The sequence below is a fragment of the Chrysemys picta genome, chromosome 10 (assembly GCF_011386835.1).
Source record: "Chrysemys picta bellii isolate R12L10 chromosome 10, ASM1138683v2, whole genome shotgun sequence".
Lineage (NCBI taxonomy): Eukaryota > Metazoa > Chordata > Testudines > Emydidae > Chrysemys > Chrysemys picta.
This window is the reverse complement of record NC_088800.1, coordinates 45,986,606-46,007,102: the sequence shown is the minus strand read 5'-3', so window position 1 is coordinate 46,007,102 and position 20,497 is coordinate 45,986,606. Positions and strand designations below refer to the sequence as shown.

Sequence of the window (20,497 nt, the reverse complement as noted above, 5' to 3'; positions counted from 1 at the left end):
CATCATTTAGGTGATGCAGTTCCAAAAAAGGCAAATGGGGTATATTAACCGGAGTGTCGTATGTAAGATACAGGAGGTAATTGTTTCACTCTACATGGCATTGGTGAGGCCTCCGCTGGAGTACTGTGTCAACTGCTGGGAGTGACACTTTAGAAAAGATGTGGACAAATTGGAGAGAGTTCAGAGGAGAGCAACAAAAATGATTAAAAATTTAGAAAACCTGACTTATGAGGAAAGGTTAAAAAAAACCCAACTGGACATGTTTAGTCTTGAGAAAAGATGACTATGGGGGGACTTCTCATAACAGTCTTCAGATACGTTGAGGATGGTTAAAAAGAGCACAGTGATCAGTTGTTCTCAACGTCCAGAGAAGATAGGACAAGAAGTAAGGGACTTAATCTGTAGCAAGGGAAATTTAGGTTAGATATTAGGAGAAACTAAATTGTTCTGGAATAGGCTTTCAGGGGAGGCTGTAGAATCCCCATCACTTGTGGTGCTGTCAGGAATGGTCTAGGTTTACTGCAGTCTAGCATGGGGCTGGACTAGATGATCGCCTGAGGTCCCTTCCAGCCCTACATTTCTATGATTCTATTGCTAAATTCCAGGTGAACCAGTATGGTCTCTGCTGCTTAATTGCAATCCGCACAGTAAAACACAACTGCCAGTTAGCCAAGACTCTCTGGCAGAATAATCATTGGGTTAATGTCTCAGCCATAGTTGAAAACCAGCTAGCATAGAAGGCTCTGGAATATTAATATTCCATATCGTGCTCCCTTCAATAGACTGCATGCTAGAAATAGTCTTTGTCCTAGTGGAATTGTAAATTGCACATCCAGCAATAAAGTAGAATGTAGCCTTGTCACTTATGCTCTCTTTGGGATAACCCAACACAAATGTCCTCTTCTTAAAGGAATATAATTATCTCCTGACTCTAGGAGAGTTTTAGGTCACCCTGCAGTTGGAGTGACTGTCCTAGAAACCCCTCTTCTGCCCCCCTCCTTTTTTTTCTAATGGTTTGCTGATGCAGTAAAAGTGGGCCAGCATTAGCAGTGCTGATTTACTGCACCTTCCTCCTCTGCAAGGCTTTGCCCTGCTTTCCTCTCTGCTGATATATGGCAGTGAAAAGCTCAGTGCTGACAGATGGGGACTATGAGAGGTTGCAGTTTAAGCTGATGAATCCTGTTTCTCCTTTTCCTAATGGGAGTAATTTACAGTCACTCTCGATAATCCTGTGATGCCAGCTTTGGGACTATCACCTTGTTGCCTGCTAGCCTTTCCCTTCTGTCCCTACCTCCTGCCTGTTCTGTTCCATGAAATGGGACATAAACCCTGCATCTCACATTCTTAGTGCACAACATAGGAATGTCTCTAGGGCTCACCCTGACTGTTTGGCCTTTGCTTAATTTCCCTGTTGCTAGCTTTCAAACTAGTGGGAAGGAGGTGACATCCGAATCAGATAGGGGGCCTGTGAATCCTCCCACATGCTCCACAGGCCCTTGCCTTTTGTCCACCCCCTTTCAGAATTCTGCTAGTAAGAACTGGTGTCCCATGCAGTAGAAAAGACTCTTGCTGAGCAAGTGCCACGTTCCTGCTGGAGGCTCTGTGGTGTGTCCACAAGAGGAGACTGTAAGTAGACATTGAACCTAGTTTCCCCACATGGCAGTGCAGAGCACGAAGGTAGCTTTCCCTTAGCTGTTTAGAGACCCTCAACATGAAAACCCCATTTGTTTGAAAGACTAGTGCCTATCATAGTCTCAGGTAACAGCTAGAATCACTATAACTGAGGGAGAAAAATGTTGCTAACTCCTTTATTTCTTTAGTTTGTTTTGTGCATTTGACTGTCCTTTGGATATAGTCTGTCTCATGGTTTATCATGGATAATCAGTTTTCCCCTGCTGAAGAGACCACTAAATTGAAATCGGAGGTGAAAACCTCTTTACTATTTTACAGGATTGTTTTTAAACTCTCAGAGCTTATTGTTTAAAATGGGGATCTACCAGAAACTTCTGGAATTTTTCATATTACTCAATTTAAAAAAAAAAAAGCCAGTTGCCAGTATTCTTCTATTAGAGTGTAAGCCTCTTTCAGGTTAACTCTGTGGTCCCCAAACTTTTACCTAGTGCCCTCCTTTGCCCCTGTTTGCACCCCACCCCCAGAGCCAGGAGTGGGGCCTTGACTGGAGGGGCACAAACAGAAGTAAGGAGTAGAGGTTGTGGCCACAGCTGGGGGCAGGCATGGGGCCAGCAGTGGAAGGTTGGGTCAGCAGCCAGGACCCCAGGCGAGGAGCCAGGAGCGGAGCCCTGGGTGCAGCTTCAGCTGCCAGGGCAAGAGCCAGGAGTGAAACTGGGTTGTGCTCCCCTCCATGGGGGCTATCTAGGGACCCAGCCCCCGCCCCCTGAACGTTCCTTTGCTTGCACCTCCCTTGGGGGGGGCCACCCCACAGTTTGGGGACCTCTGGGTTAATCTTTACCTCTTCTAGGGATAGTATCCAGTGTCAACTGATATACTAAACTAATTCTACACAATAATAGCTATGCTCCCTTCCTGTTTGGAGGTGGCAGCATGTTCTGGTCATTCAAGAATATGGGACTGTGAGTCAGGAGCTCCTGAGATCTAATCCTGGGTCTGCCACTGAACTCACCGAGGGGCCTTGAGCAAGCCATTTGTTCGTTTTTCTCCCATTTTTTAGATAGGCAATCTTGGTAGAGCTGTCTGGCTAGTAGGATTAATGCTTGTAAAGGTTTTAAAGAGAACTACTATGTAAGTGCAAGAAACCAGGTGAATGGGTGTCTCTCTCTCTCTGGATGGGAGTGTTTGGTTGTGATTCTGTCCTTGCAGTGACGATTAGCTGGTTGGTTTCTTCACTTGAAGGAGATAATGGTTGGGTGTTGCAGTGACTTCCTATTTTGTAGTTCAAAGACCTCCTCTTTTCTGACCCTACTTTTTAAGAACATAAGAATGGCCATACTGGGTCAGACCAAAGGTCCATCCAGCCCAGTATCCTCTATTGACAGTGGCCAATGCCAGATGCCCAAGAGGGAGTGAACCTAACAGGTAATGATCAAGTGATCTCTCTCCTGCCATCCATCTCCACCCTCTGACAAACAGGGGCTAGGGACACCATTCCTTATCCATCCTGGCTAATAGCCATTAATGGACTTAACCTCCATGAATGTATCTAATTCTCTTTTAAACCCTGTTATATTCCTAGCCTTCACAACCTCCTCAGGCAAGAGTTCAACTTCCTTTTATTTGTTTTAAATCTGCTGCCCATTAATTTCATTTGGTGGCCCCTAGTTCTTATATTATGGGAACAAGTAAATAACTTTTCCTTATTCACTTTCTCCACACCACTCATGTTTTTATATACCTCTATCATATTGCCCCTTAGTCTCTTCTTTTCCAAGCTGAAAAGTCCTAGCCTCTTTAATCTCTCCTCCTGTTCCAACCCCCTAATCATTTTAGTTGCCCTTTTCTGAACTTTTTCTAATGTAGTATATCTTTTTTGAGATGAGGAGACCACATCTGTACACAGTATTCAAGATGTGGGTGTACCATGGATTTATATAAGGGAAATAAGATATTCTCTGTCTTATTCTCTATCCCTTTTTTAATGATTCCTAACATCCTGTTTGCTTTTTTGACTGCCACTGCACACTGCGTGGATGTCTTCAGAGAACTATCCACGATAATTCCAAGATCTCTTTCCTGATTAGTTATAGCTAAATTAGCTCCCCATCCTATTGTATGTATAGTTAAGGTTATTGTTTCCAATGTGCATTACTTTACATTTATTCACATTCCATTTATTTGGCAAATGAAATTTCATCTCTTTGTTTCTTTACCTTCCAAACAGAATTTCACTTTAGAAATGCAGCCCATTTAAATACCATAAAATGCTGTTTGAGTGATACAATGCAAAATAACTGTCATGCTGAGATCATGAGCTGTTCATTCTGGCTGAGAAGTATTTTCACAATAAACGACGTGATGCAATTATTTGCCAGCAAAGGGCAGATTCAGCCTCTACTTATCAGTCATTTTGGAGGTCTTATTTATTCCATTTGTTGGACTGACTTGAATAATCACATTTATCTAGCTTCCCAAACTAATTTTCAGCTGCACATGTGCTGTAATGAACACAGATTTTCTACCCTTACTTCTGTAAGGATGACTGTCCAGTGCTCATTTGAGCAAAGTGGAAAGTGGCAAAGGAAGCTTTGGCATTGAGTGAGCCCTGGAGTAATCTCCAGTGTCTGGAGTCTGTTGCTGGAGCACTTGGCTTGGACTTTGACTGGATTAACAGTTCACTGCAATCACATAGCAGGCCACGTGTGACATAATTTGCAGGCTAGAAAGGGAATGGCTCTTAAAGGTGGTGGTCACTGCAGCACACCAACCCATCTGCTAAGTGAAGGTTCAGCTCAGGCAGTCCATTGATCCATTCTAATCTCTCAAGGTATTCTAGAGCAACAGGCTGCAGTGGCAAAACTGGCAAAGTGATGGCAACAGAATTATTTATAAACAAATACATGCCAGCATGGTGTGTTCCGGTGGAAAGGCCCCATTCTGGGTACATAGTTCCGACGCTTATCCACGACCTCCTGTGGAATGTAGGCTTATGGGTAGGATGGATTGGAGAACCCCAAGATAAAGGAGAGATTCCAGTATCTGCAAGCCCTTCTATACTGCAGGTACCACCTCATGTGAGAGTGAGAAGTCTCTAAATCAGGGGTCGGCAACCTTTCAGAAGGGGTGTGCAGAGTCTTCATTTATTCACTCTAATTTAAGGTTTCGCATGCCAGTAATACATTTTTAACGTTTTTAGAAGGTCTCTTTCTATAAGTCTATAATATATAACTAAACTATTGTTGTATGTAAAGTAAATAAGGTTTTTTAAATGTTTTAAGAAGCTTCATTTAAAATTAATTTAAAATGCAGAGCCCCCCAGACCGGTGGCCAGTGTGAGTGCCACTGAAAATCAGCTTGCGTGCCGCCTTTGGCACGTGTGCCATAGGCTGCCTACCCCTGCTCTAAATCATGTCTGTTTAATGGGGTGGTTAGACTTCTCTCCACTTCTTTTTCTAAGCCCATCCCTATTATGGTGTAAAAAGTCCGCACTTAGGTGGCAGGAGCCTGAACAGCAGCCAGGTTCCTATATCTCGGTCTCAGGTCAAATCCAAGATCTTGCTTCAAGCCTTGGGAAATTTGCTTTTGAGCTACCTTGGCATGACTTTGAACTCCTGCAAATTAGAGTTCAAAGAAGACTAAATCCATTCAGAATCCTCAATTATAGATGCTCCACCAGGTGGGAGACTATTCTGAGAACTTGTAAATCTGTCCCTAAATATGAAAGCCCCTGCAGGACAACTGGAATTGATTTGTGTGTGATTCTGCTGCAGTTGAGATCAGTGGAGGAACTTCAGCCTTAGAAGTCTCTTCCCTTAATAGGGAAAGGGCCTAGTCAGAAGATGATTGTTGTGACTGTAAGTAGTCCTCAACACTTTGTGTCCCATCCATCCACCCTACCCCCAGTCTTTACAGCCTGAACTTTTTAACCGGGGCAGATGTGGGAGTTTATTATTTTATGTGATTTACATTTTGTAAGTTGGACTTGGCTTGGAAGGGCAGGTGCCCACTTCTTTGGGCATTTTATAATTTAAATATCTGTTCAAGCTCTCTGAGCTTGAAATAATCACTTTTGAAAGGAACGGTTTGTAAATGCAGAACTTCTGTTTGTGTTTTGTAGCTATTCCTGAGATCACTGTCCACAAGCGAAGTGAGAACAAAAATGAAGGGCAGGAGGCAGTCATGTATTGCAAGTCTGTGGGCTTCCCCCACCCCGACTGGGTGTGGCGCAAGAAGATCAATGGTGTATTTGCGGTGAGTGAGAGCCATAATGTCAGTATGCAGGCCTGAATTAACCTGCTGAAACTTCTGATAGGAGAGAGAACTGGAATCCTTATTTGTTCCCAGTGTTGGGGACTCTAATGCCTTGTAACTTCTTTGAAAACCTGACTGGGGGGGGAAGAGGGAGGGGTGTCTGTTTGAATCTGTACTGAACTGGAGCTAAAATGATTTGCTTAATAATGAAATAAGTAATTCTGCTTACCTTTAAAGTTAGTAGCTGAAATATTGATAGCTTTCTAAAATGGTCTCCTTTGTGTATATCACTGATCCCCAACCTTTCTGTTGCAATAGCATATTCATGTTCCCAGAAGAGTGTGGCGGGCGCTGGACGACCAGCTGCCAAAATGCTGCCGAGAAGCGGCGTCATCGAGAAGTGCCGGTGCTGAAATGCTGCTGAGAAGCAGCGGCATTTCGGCGGCAACACTTCTTGGCGGCATTTCGGCAGCTGGTTGTCTGGCAGCCGCGCTCCTCGGCGGCAGGTTGTCCGGCGGAAGCACTCCCTTGTCAGTAGGCGGGCGCACATAAATGCCCCGGTGGGTGTCATGGCGCCAGCGGACACCGCGTTGGGGACCACTGGTCTATATCCTCCATTCCTATGCAAGCAAAGCTGCTTGTTACACTGCTCCTGGGTGTGACCACTAAGTGAACTGCCAAGAACATGGAAGCATGGTGTAATTTGCAGTGGGCAACTTGAACAGGACACATTCTGAAAGTCCCTTCCAATCTGTGTTTAATGGGCAAGAATACCAATTCCAAAAAAAAAAAAAAAAAAAAAACAACTTGACAAAGCCCTGGCTGGGATGATTTAGCTGGGAATTGGTCCTGCTTTGAGCAGGGGGTTGGACTAGATGACCTCTTGAGGTCCCTTCCAACTCTGATATTCTATGATTCTATGATTCTATGATCAGCATTTTATCATTTGCTTTCATTTTAAGCAGGTTCTCCAGATACCCTGGAAATCCAATTTTCCAATTATACCATGTAAAGAAATGACCCTTGGCATTCACATGTGTGACAGAAGCTACAGCTAAGCTTATTCACATCTATATTAGAATGCAAGATTAATGTTGATATCACTGGCTTCTTTAATTTTATGCACATTCTGTGCTATTTTATTGCAGTGGTGGTGATAAAAGCAATAACACAAGCCATTCCATGGTGGGTAAAGCATCTCAGCCAAAACAGTGCAAAATGGCTCCGTTCTCCCATGATATCTACTAATATAGATTGATTTTCTTATTATGAAGCTGATTCATTAAGTTCACTGTGAGGGTGGCAGTAAGAGCTTTGGCAATCATATTTTCCATGTGGATACTTGTCTCTTGGGCAAAAGATTTAACAAGTGGTTGAAATTGTAGATTGTCCTGGCTTTTACACATTGCGTGTGAGTCAGAAACATGCTTATAAGTAGAGAAAATATCACGATATACCTATCATGGAATACATTTGTTCTTTTAAGTGAAAATTTCCCAACTCTCTCTTTGATGGGGAAAGCCACATTAATTATTTCTTAGGAAAACCAAAAATGGATATATCAAGTCCAAGCTGGACCTGGTGCAAGCAAATCTGATGCACCTCAATCCTAACCTACAGAGTTTCTTGTATTTCCAGTCCTGGGTCCCTTTCCCCCACAACTCTACCCTGACACCTTTGACCCTAACCTGCAGTTCTTCCAGTGTTTGCAGATTCCGCAGCTGACTTTGCAATGGGGACAGAGTCCCCCTATGGGCTAGATTGAGACAATACTCACTTTGCTTGTGACCTAAGGGCTAGTCTAAAGCGGCAGCGCTTTAACGTGCCTAGTGTGGTCGCAGCGCTGGGAGAGAGCTCTCCCAGTGCTCTAAAAAAACCACCTCCACGCTTTACAGCTTTACAGCATTGAAACTTGCTGTGCTCAGGGGTGTGTTTTTTCACACCCCTGAGCGAGAAAGTTGCAGCACTGTAAATTGCCAGTGTAGACAAGCCCTCAGTCGCACATAAACTCAACTCTCTGAAGTAAAAGGCCCATTTCCAAGATGTTGTAATTTTAAGAAACAGCCTTGAATGCGAAAGAGTGAGATCTTTCATCCCTGAAACTGAGAGTGGGCTTATGTATACTACCCTTATTTGGAAATTACTTCGAGAATCTGTGTGCTGTGCATTGACTTCAGTTGAATCTGAACTAAAGTAATAGGGTCCATAAATTTGTAAAGTTAGATGGAAGAATGATACCCAGCAATTGCATCATGGAATAAAAACTCCTTTACATAGTCCAGTCTTATGAGTCCAGCCATCCAGCTGGGATACTCTCAGAAGTGACTTGATAAAAATGGCATGGAAAAAATTTGCAGCCTCACATGACTTTCAGATCAAAATGTGTTTTACCTGCTAGCCCTGCAAATATACCTTCAGAAATTACTACTGATGATGTGAAGTTTAGCTCCATCTGTGCAAGCTTATTGCTTAGAGTTGACGATTGGGACTTGACAATTCCACTGATACACAAGCCAGAAAAGCATTCTGTTTACATGATCATGGCTGTGTTGGTGTTGCATGTCTGACAGTAGAAAAAAGGAGTGAAAAAAAGGTAAATTTTGTCATTGCAATGAGCAAGTCTGCTGATTTAAGGTGCCATTTTTATATTCCTTTCAGAGCAGAACTGTATTTTAAGAGACTGGAGACTGACTTTAGCTTTGTAAATATTTTGGAGCTTTTTAGACTGAACACTTAAACATTAGACTGTTGAATAGTCTGAAGTAACCAGCCTCTTCGCTTTTACAAGAATCTCTTTAAATTTTCCCACCGTGCACAGTAACTGAAGGGAAACTGTATGTCTACACTGCAACGGTGTGTGTGTGTGTGTGTGTGTGTGAGTGTGTGAGGAGGGGGAAAAACACCTGCGACAGTGAGTCTCACTGACTGAGGCTCGCATTATAAGGGCTAAAATAGCAGGGTGGATGTTCCCTCTGGAGCCTGGGCTCTGAGACCCCTCCACCTCACCAGATTTCAGGGTCTGGGTTGCAGTCCGAGCAAGAATGTCTACACTGCTATTTTTAACCCTGTAGCACGAGAATGAGTCAGTTGACCTGGGCTCTGAGACTTGCTGCCACAGGTTTTTCTTTGCAGTGTAGACATACCCTAACAGCTTATCACCTGGGCTTACTCAAAGTTCCCATCCCCCTCTGTTCCCTTTCTGCTTTTTACAGGAAATCAACAACTCCTCTGGCCGATTCTTCATTACAAATAAAGACAATTACACGGAGCTGAGTATCACAAACCTCCAGATAAGTGAGGATCCCGGCGAGTATGAGTGCAATGCAACCAATCCAATTGGCTCTGCCTCTGCCACCACCATTCTGCGAGTGCGCAGCCACTTGGCCCCTCTCTGGCCCTTCTTGGGGATATTGGCAGAGATTATCATCCTTATTGTTATCATAGTGGTTTATGAGAAGAGGAAGCGGCCAGATGAAGTCCCAGACGGTAAGAGTGTTCTCAGAGCCACTTGTAAAACTTATGGAACCAGGTCATTGAGAGAAAATAAGCACCACAGTCCAAGAAGAGTTCTCAGAAGTTCAGCAGCTGTTCTCTCTCCAACTATTAGGCCCTTCACAGTAGCTCTGCAGAATCTGTACATTAATTCCTAGCTTTGCTTGTCCCTGATTCCTCATGCTATAGTTGGACAGTTATTACTGGATCTTTGAAACATTCATTGTAAAACTGGTAGTGGTTCCATCTCTCTTCCCTGCTATAGCTCTTAGATCTGACACTTAGTCATGCAGCATAGGAGAATAAACTGACGACACCCCCCCCCCCCCCCCCCCCCGGTCCCTCTTAATGTGTCCTCCTAAATCTGGCAAGCTGTGTTGGATTGAGCAACATTCAGGGATAGGTTTTCATGTCACATTAAAGGGATCTTAATTAAAGGGATCTTAATTTTGACTTCAAATGATCAGAGGGAGACAATGATTTCATTGTTCTTATAGTCATTCATCAGTTATTTGATATTTAAATAAGACTCTGGTCTCGTAATACGCGTTTTGCATCCTGGTCTCTGCTGAAAGCATCAGTAATGTTTTTAACTGTGTGTTTTATGTAATTGAGGTTACATAATGTAATTAAGGAATGTTGTGGAGATTTTAGTCTAGCTGTATCCATTGGGTTAAATTCCAAGTTGAAAGGAGCTAGGTTATCTGCCTTCCATGCTGGTGGAAGGATTCATTAGTTAATGTGTGTACAGTGTTTAGAAAAAGTAGAGTTTTAATTTTATCCTTATTTGAGCTCTTTGCACTATATCTTCTTCTCTTTAAGGAAGAGGGACAGTTTTGGAGGAGAAACTGGTTTATGAAAGAGACAGACTGGTGAACAGACTTTAATGTAACAACTAGTTGCTTACAATGTTGTCTGTCAAAAGCCTACCTAAGGAGTCCTAGTGAGGAACTTATTGCTCACTATAAGGATGTGATGTTTTCAAGTAATGGATCAGGTGAAGCGCGTGCAGCAGGGAGTGACCATATCCATATCATAATTCACTATCATTTTATAATACTGGAGAATCCTTCTCGTGTATCAGACAGGTACCACGGTGCTCCAGTGTGTACCATAGCTTATGCAACAATAACTACTGTAGCTGAGGCAGTACGACAGATTGATTATTCAGTGGTCTTCAAACATTCACCTATTGGGATGAAAATTTCTGAACCCAACGGTGAACTTCTTTGCAAAGTTTGAGCGAAAATAGCTCTACCATTTCTGAGTAATACCTTGGAGAACAGAAAGTCTTCATTAAAAAGAATTTTTTTAATAAACAGCCTCATATCAAAACAGCAGAGGCTTGTAAGTTTCAATCTGACATGGAGCAATGCATACCCTGGGTTCTGAGAAAATCTGCTTTGGTTCAGCCAAGTTATGTGAATGTAAAAAATGCCTACAAAGCATGCACAGAGACTTTGTCCCTAGGTGCATTTCTAACAAGCTTAGCAAAGTGGTGCACAGTGATGCATACTCACTGCAGTGACGGGTGGCAGTATAAAACTCTAAACTAGTCCCAAGGTGGCTCTCAACCAGCCCACAAAACTTTACATGTGCCGATAAACTTAATTTTAAAAAAAACTTCTCCTCTTTACTAGTCTTTTTCTTTGTTTACAAACCCCTCTTTGCTTAGCAAAATATGCACTAGGCTGGGAGCCAGAACAGCCTGTGTTATAGTACCACCTTTTCCATTGGTGGCTCTTCAGAATTCATTGCACTTTTCTACCCTTTATCTAGTGAGGGCTGATCAGAGGTTACAGCAGAATCTTAACACTTGCAATTTGTCATGGAAAACAGTCCTTACTAAGGAGCAGTGCATGGACTTATTCCAGAGGAAACTGGTGTTCATTTGGTCAAGTTCCAAGCATTTGTAATGACATTATCTTAAACTCATTAAGTGTGCACCTAAAATGATGTATGCGTCAACAGTTAAGTGTAGTGAATTTAGGCTCCCATGAAGTGTTCTCATTTGGTTTGGCCACTCTTCTCAAATCCCCAAGATCATCTCCTCCAGTAGACATTCTGGTAATGATAAGCCAAAGAGTTTAGATAACTGAATTTGCTTGTTTTGTTTGCTATTCTGAAGGCAACTAAGCTCAAGGCCCCCAAGATGCTTCTCTTCTCCTCCCTCTTCCCACTTCCTTTTCTAGGGGAGGAAATTTAAATGTAAATGTCTCCATGTGTGTGCCATTAAGGTTACCTGGATAAAGGAAATCCATGAGCTTGAAATCCACTCAACCTCAAAAATAGTTAGTTCTGGGTCAGACGTGTGTCCTGGAGTCTCCTGGCTATTCCTGTGCTTTTACAATTGCACCATAAAGTTTTTCTCTGCTGCTACTGTGGAAAAGCCCCTCACAAGCAGGGGAAAGTGACTGTACAGACAGTGCTGTCAAATGCATGATAAAGAAAATGAAAAATCTGGAGAAGTCACTGATGATTGAGCTTTCAGTTATATTAAGCAAAACATTCCAAGGAGAAGCAATTTTTAAACTGACTGCCCCTTTGAACACTAAAGTCATGAAATGCCAAAGTTAAGGGTGAACATTAACTGTGCCTTTGTGTGTGCCATTTGCATTGAACTTTCAATTACATCTAAAACCCATGTAGTACTATTCTCCTCTCTACACATCAGTCTATGGAAGTGTTAAACAGTGAGCTGTATGTAACTTGCTAAAGAAGTAGTTAATATTAACCCTTGTGTACCATATGCCAGAGCATTGTGTAGCATTTCATTAATGCATCTTGTTCTAAATAACATTAATTATATTAAAAGCTGGAAACACAACTGTGATCCATAATCTTCACTGGCTATCAGTTAACTTCCTTGGGTCTGTTTTAAGGTGTTCATTTTGATCTATGAAGTCCTAAATGACTTGGTTCCTGGCTCCCCATATAATACTACTGCAGCTGTAATCAGTGGAGGTGCTTAAGCTATCTTATCAGTCCTTCCTGGCTTACCGAAGAGGAGGAGGAGTCCTCAGTGAGGGCCTTTGACTCTGGGATTTACTCTCACCCCAAGATCTACCAAAAATCTTTCCACAGACTCTACAAGCTACCTCCTTCTTGAGCTTTGGCTATTTTATTCCAGGGTGGAGTGACTGGAGTCACATTCCTAACAGAGATTTTGCTGTGGAGTGACAAGTAGGAGAGGCAGTCAGGAGGTCACTCCATTCAAGTGTTATGGCCACTTGTGTCTTAATTTGAAAACTGTATGCTCATAGGTCATCAAGATCTATCCAGATAATTTAGTCTACTCCAGGCTACCTACTTTAGCTTATCAAGTGGCTGCTAGTAGTAAACAGTCTGAATGACACAGCACACAGCATTTTCATCTATAGCCTAACCTTCTGGTATCCCAGTTCAGAGTCCCCTGAAGGTAGGCTTTGGGGGAGGAGGGGAGATCTGTGTCCAGTCGCCTCTTCTTTTAAAGATCCCCAAGGCTTTTTAGTAACCTGATGGACTGTCTCTGTAAGAAGATCTCAGGAATGTGAATTTCTTTCCATAATACATCTCTGCGACTGAATGCAAATGAGACCTCTCATAATCTTTATCAGGGAGAAAGAAACATCTTTTTTTTTTTTCTCCGCTAGAATATTTCCAGTTACATAGAAACTCAACAGTGCCAAATTCAAGCAACTTTCTTTTTATAAGGCACAAACCCTGCCAAACAGCTGGAGCAGGATTACTTCAATGTCTTGAATGCTCCTACTACTTCAAAAAGGGTATATCATAAACTCCCTCCCTCTCATTACCCCCAGCCCAGTGTCATCTTTCAGAAATCAGCATCCTCTTCCCAGACCATAGGAGTAAAAGAGTTTACTTGATATTTAGTTCTTCAGAGGCCTGGAAAGTTATGCCACATTCTGTATCTTAAGAGTCTAAACCAGCTTGTGAAACAGCATACATTCAAGATCCCTCAGCTCAACCCTGACTCTGATGGACAAGGAATGGGGGCGGGGAGTATCATTGCTGAAAAGGATGATTTGGTGCTCTTCCCCAGACTGGCTACTTGATGAACAAGGAAGACTCACCCCCTAGCCTATATTGGTGTTGTTGCCAGGATACACACACATGCAGGTGTGTTGCTGGCATAAAAACACACAAAACTCACTACAGTCTTTAACTCTGGCATTTCCTGACCTGAGTTCCTGTCTATTCAGTCTCAGTGCTGTATGAACATAGCGTTTAGCATTTAATTTAATCATGTCTCCCATTCCAAGGAAAAGGGGAAGAGAGTAGTGTAAAGCTCCTTTGTTAATATTTCTTTACTGACACACTCATGTTGTTCACCTTTTTGCTGCTGCTCTGTACCAAAAAGAGGAAAACCAGTCTCTGAATCCAGTGAAAACTGTATTCCCAACTGGAAATGTGAATACAGTGTCTGAGTTCTTACAATTTTTGCTGTAGTGCCTTGTTGATTAGGGGTATCCTTTCGCATCCCACAATAAGAGATTCTTTCAGTGAACACTTCAGGAGGGAGAGACTGTGCTTGATCCCCTTCATAATTTTTAAAGAAAAACCTGACCTTGCTTCCCCCATGACACACCAATGCATTTCTTTTTGCAAATAGCTGTCAGGGTTCCTAGGCTCTCATACAGTAGTTGAAAGTGTGCAGCTTTCAACATCAGGAGCTGCTGAAAAGTCACATATCAAGTCCAGGCCCAGAGAGCTGACCCTTCACTGCATGTATGACCAAAAGTTTTCAGTGAGGCAGTGCTGATTCATTTTGCCCAGTACATATGTTGGTTGGTGGGCATTTTACAATGAAAGGAGGCAAATAGTTCTCTCCTCTCTCCCCATGGTAGTTTAAGCTGCTTAATTTTTTGACAGTCATAGAAATCAGCCATTGTGACCTCTGTAATATTTTAAAGGCTTTTAAATGAAGAAAGTTTTTACTTTTTAAGAGGGTGTGTTCTTGGGTAAGTAGAAAGTAAAAACTCTTTGGTTACATTCCTACCGAAGAATGTAGCAAGTGAACAGTTTTTACTTCCAAATCCATTTTCTACATTCTCTTTAGTTTAAAGCCATGAAATAACTTAGTTATTATAACATGTGCCTTCTCTTTCGTCCCTTTTCATTTGTCAGCTTAATCAGAAGTAAACTATTTCCATAAATATTTCTGCTCCAGCAGTGCAGCAGTTGCATTCCATTACCCCACATTTTTTCTAATACTTATTTTTCTTGCTTTTCTATGCTACTGCTATTACTGTAAGTAGTAATTTAAAGAACAAATATGTTTATTTCACTAAAATGGTTTATCTTGTTACAATTTTTTAAATTTTTCTACTACCCTTCATCTTTCTCCCCCCCACTTAACCTCACCAAGGAGAGCAAACTGTCCGACACAAACTGTAAGAATGCATAGGAGTTTGGCTAAGATCAAGTGTAGTACCTGCACTGAGGATTACTGTAGCATAGTGACAGCCAAATCGCATCACTTCTCAGGTGGCTTTGGCCTTTAGCTCTGTATAAGTTTGTTAGAGGCTATTGTAGGAATAGAATTCATTATATGCCTGATTTGACCACTCTTGGCCATATGTTTTGTTATAAATCTATATTTATGACTACATTCCATTTCAGATTGATTGCTTTTTTGGTACATGAACTCTTCACTAATATGCACGTTTTATGCAGCCCATGAGTCCCTTATCCCATTTTCCTACTGGTCATGCAGCATGATAAAAAAATAGCATTAAAACCATTCCTGTTGCAAACTTGGGACTTAGTGGCTGTAAATGTTGCCTCTAAATCTTTGTGTATAACAAAAGGCCTTGACAGTTAATAAGAAGGGTTTTAACTCACATCTCTTCTAAAGCTTGCATATCTCCAGAAAATTACTAGTTTTTAAGAACACAATATCATCCTGCATTTTGGAAGTCATCAAATCATCCTGAATACTGATCATGCTTTTTGGGAATCTGAAGAATAAAATACAAAAACTTAATATTGGATAAATAAAGTCTCTTCTCAATGATAAGTTCTCTCGGAAGTAGAATGTTCAAATTTCTCATCAGATTGTTTTGATTTTATTTCTCTTCCTGGAAAGGCAAAATATTAAACCAATTTTACACTTAGGTGCTGCCTTTTGTAGCAATTTTACAGAGCTACTATAAAGTTTTATAAGCAGTTCCATTCTAAAACCAGACTTCCAAGTGGCTTAGACTGGCCATTTTAAAAGAAGGAAAAAAATAAACAAGTACTTGAGTTGAAATTGGTCATAAGCTTGGGTTATGAGTATTTAGCTGAAGAGGGGTAAGGCAGCAGAATTGACTGCTGCCCTGTGACTCTGGTCTATCTGACAAATGTTCATCTCATATGCTGCTGCTTCTTTCTGAAACTGCGCTTCAGTGAAACATTAAACTGAAGCATCAGCATGAGTTGCATTAGGTAAAGGGATATTCAACAGCAAAGTGGACTTTGAGGGAGAAAAATATTTACTTATGCTGTTAACTTTTTTTTTATCCACTTCTGAAAATTAGTTCTCAATGATCCCAATAATAAAAAAAAAAGTTATTCCTATTAGGAAACTAGATACTGAGCACATCAGAAATGTTAAATTTGTTATGTCCATGTTATAGTAGCCTCATAATGGGCCACACTAAGTATTAACCCAGTACAAATAATGGCATTATAGTGTGATTGTTCCAAAGGACCCACGTTCTGTGTTCTTAACATACCTTCCTTAAACACACACACACAATAACTGGGTAATATGAGAAATTAAATGAAAAAAATATAATTAATTTAAATGTTGACAGTGACAAGCAAGGAAATTGGAGCTGAATGGTATTAGTTTCTCTGCTCATCTACAGATGACCTCAGCACTGTTAGCCATGTACACTGCAATGTGCAGGAGGTCTAGTTAAGTATAGATACTAGAGGTTATAAACTTTTCAATTTTGGAATACACTATTTCAGGGCAATGTTAAGCAGATAATCACTTTACCTACAAGCAAGGTTTGTTGTTAATCTTGCATTATATAAACAATGATTCACTGAATCTGCAGCTCCTCCAGATTAAAAAGCAAATTCCTGAAGAGTGAGGGGTGTAGTGCAGTTAGCTTATACAACTGAAGACTGAGTCACAGTATTTCAAGAGCCTGGCACAGTACTGTTCGTCTGCACACATTTGAATGGAATGAAGAGACATGTTCACATCTTCTCTGACCATTGGTTTCAAATACTAGTGAGTTAGAGACAATCAGTTACTAGAGCAGGCCGTCTGGCATGAGGGATTTGGGTTATATTGATATTTATCGGTTACTATGACTTCTTTTTTTTCCCCCCTCAATTGCATCAAACCCTTAAAAAAATGGTGGTAAGTGAGAGATCTGCATGCTTTGGAGTTTGTTAATCTCCGCTTCAGTCTATACGATGCACAGTTCATAATGTTAACACTTTTCTTAAAGTTTCTTCATTCACGTTCACAACTAATTTGGATTTCAGTTTGCTGTTTTTAAACTTTATTTACTCTTAATTTTGTACTTATTTTTCTGTAGTTCTGTCCCCACCCTGATTTTTTCATTAGGGTTCTGGACCTTTGTCTGTACTGTATTGTACTGTACTGGGGAAGATTTTGTAGCAGTTAAATGGCTGACCAACAAGCTAGTGACATACAAAGGCATTTTCTTTAATTTGTTTTATATTGAACCTATAGAATCTAGATGGGTGATGGGAGGAAGCTATCAGTCTCCAAGTTTATGCTTAACTGTGACTATTCTTACAGGCACAGCTCCTATAGTTAATTAGATCTTTGCTAAGACAACACCCACTGGTAGCCTTTGTAAATCAGAAAAATGTTAGTCTAACACAACTATTCATCTGGAATCTGCATCCATGCTACATTTATTTTAGTTAAGATCACAGAATGGTTACCATAACAAGAGATGGCTTGCATCCCATTAGTATAGTTTTATTTTCTGAAGTCTAGCAAAACTCCCAGAGATGTTCATTATATAGTAGTATATATTATAGAAGGCTGAGATGACAAAGTCTTGAAGTAAAATGCTTTCACATGGCATTACTAACCATATTAATCCTTAAAAAAAACAAAAAACAAACCTAAGGACTCACTGATGTCTGTCCGATTCTATTAAAAGGCTCCCAAATAGTGTGTAGTTTATAGTTTGTAGAGTATGTAGCATCGTATGTTTTGAAATCTTTTAGGAATCAAAGATGTTTGCAGAGGCAGGACTTAGGTTTACTCTACCGTGCTTTGTGTTTCAGTTCCTGGATGTGTCTCTGTATATCTCCACTGTATATACAGCACATTGATGTCTGGTTGTCCTTACTAGTCCTAGTTTTCTCTGTACCTTGTCTTGATATAGTGTATTGTTGCTAGTGATGGACTTCCGTGGACACTGGTGTGTCGCTAGTGTGTTACTTTGGCTGTAAAGCTGTTGGTTTGTGGTTAGTTCTTTATTTTTTTGAAATATTTTTTTGTTCCGGTCACTGTTTGTGCTGGCAGTGGCTTTGCCTATCCGTTGCCTTGAAGGTACAGGTGGAGTAATGTCCTATTTTTTGACAGACATTACTCCTAGTGTGTGCTCATGCAGATGCCTACACTGTTAAGACTGTAACTTCCATAACTGCTTCATGTGCACTAAGCCCCCTTGTGGAATCCTGCTGAGAGTTTCTTAAAGGTGTCAGTGAAAAAAATCATTAAACCTTAAAAAAAAAAAAAAAAAGTTGAGATGCTTAAACCAATGGATTAGCAATTGCTCCCCAACAGTAGTTCTACAAGGAGCACTAACACAACTTTGTGGATTAATTTTTATGACACTAGGTACCCAATTACTACTCTCTACAGTGCAGCCTGAGGGTAAAATAAGGCATTTATAAATCCTAAAGAATAAAATGTTCATGAAAGCATATGTTGAAACATCACAAATTATTGGATTTTTTCAATTTCTAAATGATATAACTTTTTTCTGGTGTTTTTGCGAAGAGACACAGGCAGATCAGTGCTATCAGTCTATTTGTAGCTGAAGCCTGTGGTCTCTAGGGAAGTTGCAACACCATTTAACTTTTCCTGGTGGTTTATGAGAGTCTTATCCTAATACACACATGCACAGTGCTTGCTGCTATGCAAGGGACTGCACTTGTTTACAATGTCACGTTAAAATATTGCAGCTTCCACCTCCCCCAAAACTGGTTCAACGTGATTAGATATCTGGAAAAATGGAATATGAAATGGGTTGTATAATCCTTGGGGGGAAAAGAGATGGTATATACCTTTTGCGTATATACTGCTACTTGCCCATCAAGAGTTGATGAATGTGTATTTTAAAAAAAAAGTTAATGCAAGAAAACAAACAGCAGGATTTTACAACTGAAATGTTGGTTTGTCTTCTCATCTAATTTATAAGATTGAACCACTGGAACTTGGGGACAAGATGAGTATGACCATGTTGCAACATTCTGTCCGCTACAGTTGCAGTTCTTCATGACGAGCATTCAAAGTGTTAACTCAAACCATTGAAACAACATACTTGCCATTAAAACTTGAATCCAGAAAAATAACTTCATGAACCTTTGCACTACCAAGTGGAATGGCCTTTAACGCATAGATAGATCAATTTGCTGTTCACTGTCCAGCTAGGGTTTAATACAGAACCTGACTCCACTCTCTTTCCTTCCTTTGTCTTTCATTGAATCACAATGGAACTCTTGCTGCAGACGACGAACCAGCTGGGCCAATGTAAGTACTTTTATCTGAATTTATAAAGATAGTTTTATCTAGTTCAGTCACTATTACTGAATTTGTAGCTTAAAATTGCTTAGTGGAAGAGCTTGGTGGCTTACAGGATTTTGTAGTGCATGAAACCTAGGGCACATCTTCACTACCCGCCGGATCGGCGGGTAGCAGTCGATCTATTGGGGATCGACTTATCGCATCTAGTGAAGACGCGATAAAATCAATCCCCGATGGCTCTACCGTTGACTCCGGAAATCCACCGCGGCAAGAGGCAGAAGCGGAGTCGATGGTGGCGCGGCAGCGGTCGACTCGTCGCCGTCCTCGCAGCCAGGTAAGTCGACCTAAAATACGCAACTTCAGCTACGCTATTCGCGTAGCTGAAGTTGCGTATCTTAGGTCGACCGCCGCCCGTAGCGTAGACCTAGCCCTAGATTTAGGCTTGATAGCAATTACTATTTGTATTGTAGCACTCGGTTTCTAATGGGGATTGGAGTATTGTGCTAGATGGTATTAAGCAAATAAGAAAATACTTTCTGCCCCAAAGAGCCTGTGGGTTAAGGCCACCTACTTTGGTTTTCCTTCCCAGGCCAGGAAGAGCAATACAAATTCAGATGGATGTGAGAGGTATGAAGGGCTTAGTCACAGAGCTGGACAAATATAGCAAAAATATTTGCAAATATCCTTACTAATAAAACCTGCTGATTTTCACTGGTATTTGTGCCCCCAAACCTTTTTACTTGCTTATTCTTGACCATTTGGGTGAAGGAGATTATATTTGCAAGAACTTTCCTGCAAAAGCAAGTGTTGTGAAAATCAGTGGAAGCAAATATTGACAAGATTATTCAAGACAGAAGAGCTCTCCTGGCCCTTACCTTGAATGACTTAGAGAGACATGGTGGGTGAGGTAATGTGAGCTGAGGGGTGAAAACATTATCTTTTATTAGACCAACTTCTGTTGGTGAGAAACAAGCTTGTGCGCTCTGTGTAAGCTCGAAAGCTTGTCTCACCAACAGAAGCTGGTCCAATAAAAGATATTAACTCACCCACTTTGTCTCTGTAATATCCCGGGACTAGCATGGCTACAACACTGCATATTGTGAGTGACTTGTTTCTTAACCATGCTGTTGTTATGTTTCCACCAATTTTGATGCGACTTTTTTCCCCTCTAAAGGAAAAGCAATTCTACAAACAATCACAAAGATAAAAACTTACGCCAGAGAAACACAAATTAAAAAATAATGCGTATAATGTAAGTATGACTTTTTAGATGTTTAAGAAATATTCTTACTATTTAAGCATTTCTGTTCTTTCATTAAGGTGAACTAAAAATGTAAGGAATAATCAAAAAATAATACTGATCGAACAAGCCATGTGTAGGTATTT

The 20,497-nt window shown here is 41.0% G+C and overlaps 1 protein-coding gene across 1 annotated transcript in view; it reads left to right on the top strand.

The window, feature by feature from the left end:
• NPTN (neuroplastin) overlaps nt 1-20,497 on the top strand; it is a 129,747-nt gene that overhangs the window by 92,678 nt on the left and 16,572 nt on the right. The window contains exons 5-8 of the mRNA XM_005306350.5: nt 5,750-5,883; nt 9,096-9,369; nt 19,096-19,117; nt 20,286-20,363. Of these exons, the coding sequence (XP_005306407.1) occupies nt 5,750-5,883; nt 9,096-9,369; nt 19,096-19,117; nt 20,286-20,346 (491 nt within the window). The 3' untranslated portion in view covers nt 20,347-20,363. The remainder of the gene's footprint in view (nt 1-5,749; nt 5,884-9,095; nt 9,370-19,095; nt 19,118-20,285; nt 20,364-20,497) is intronic.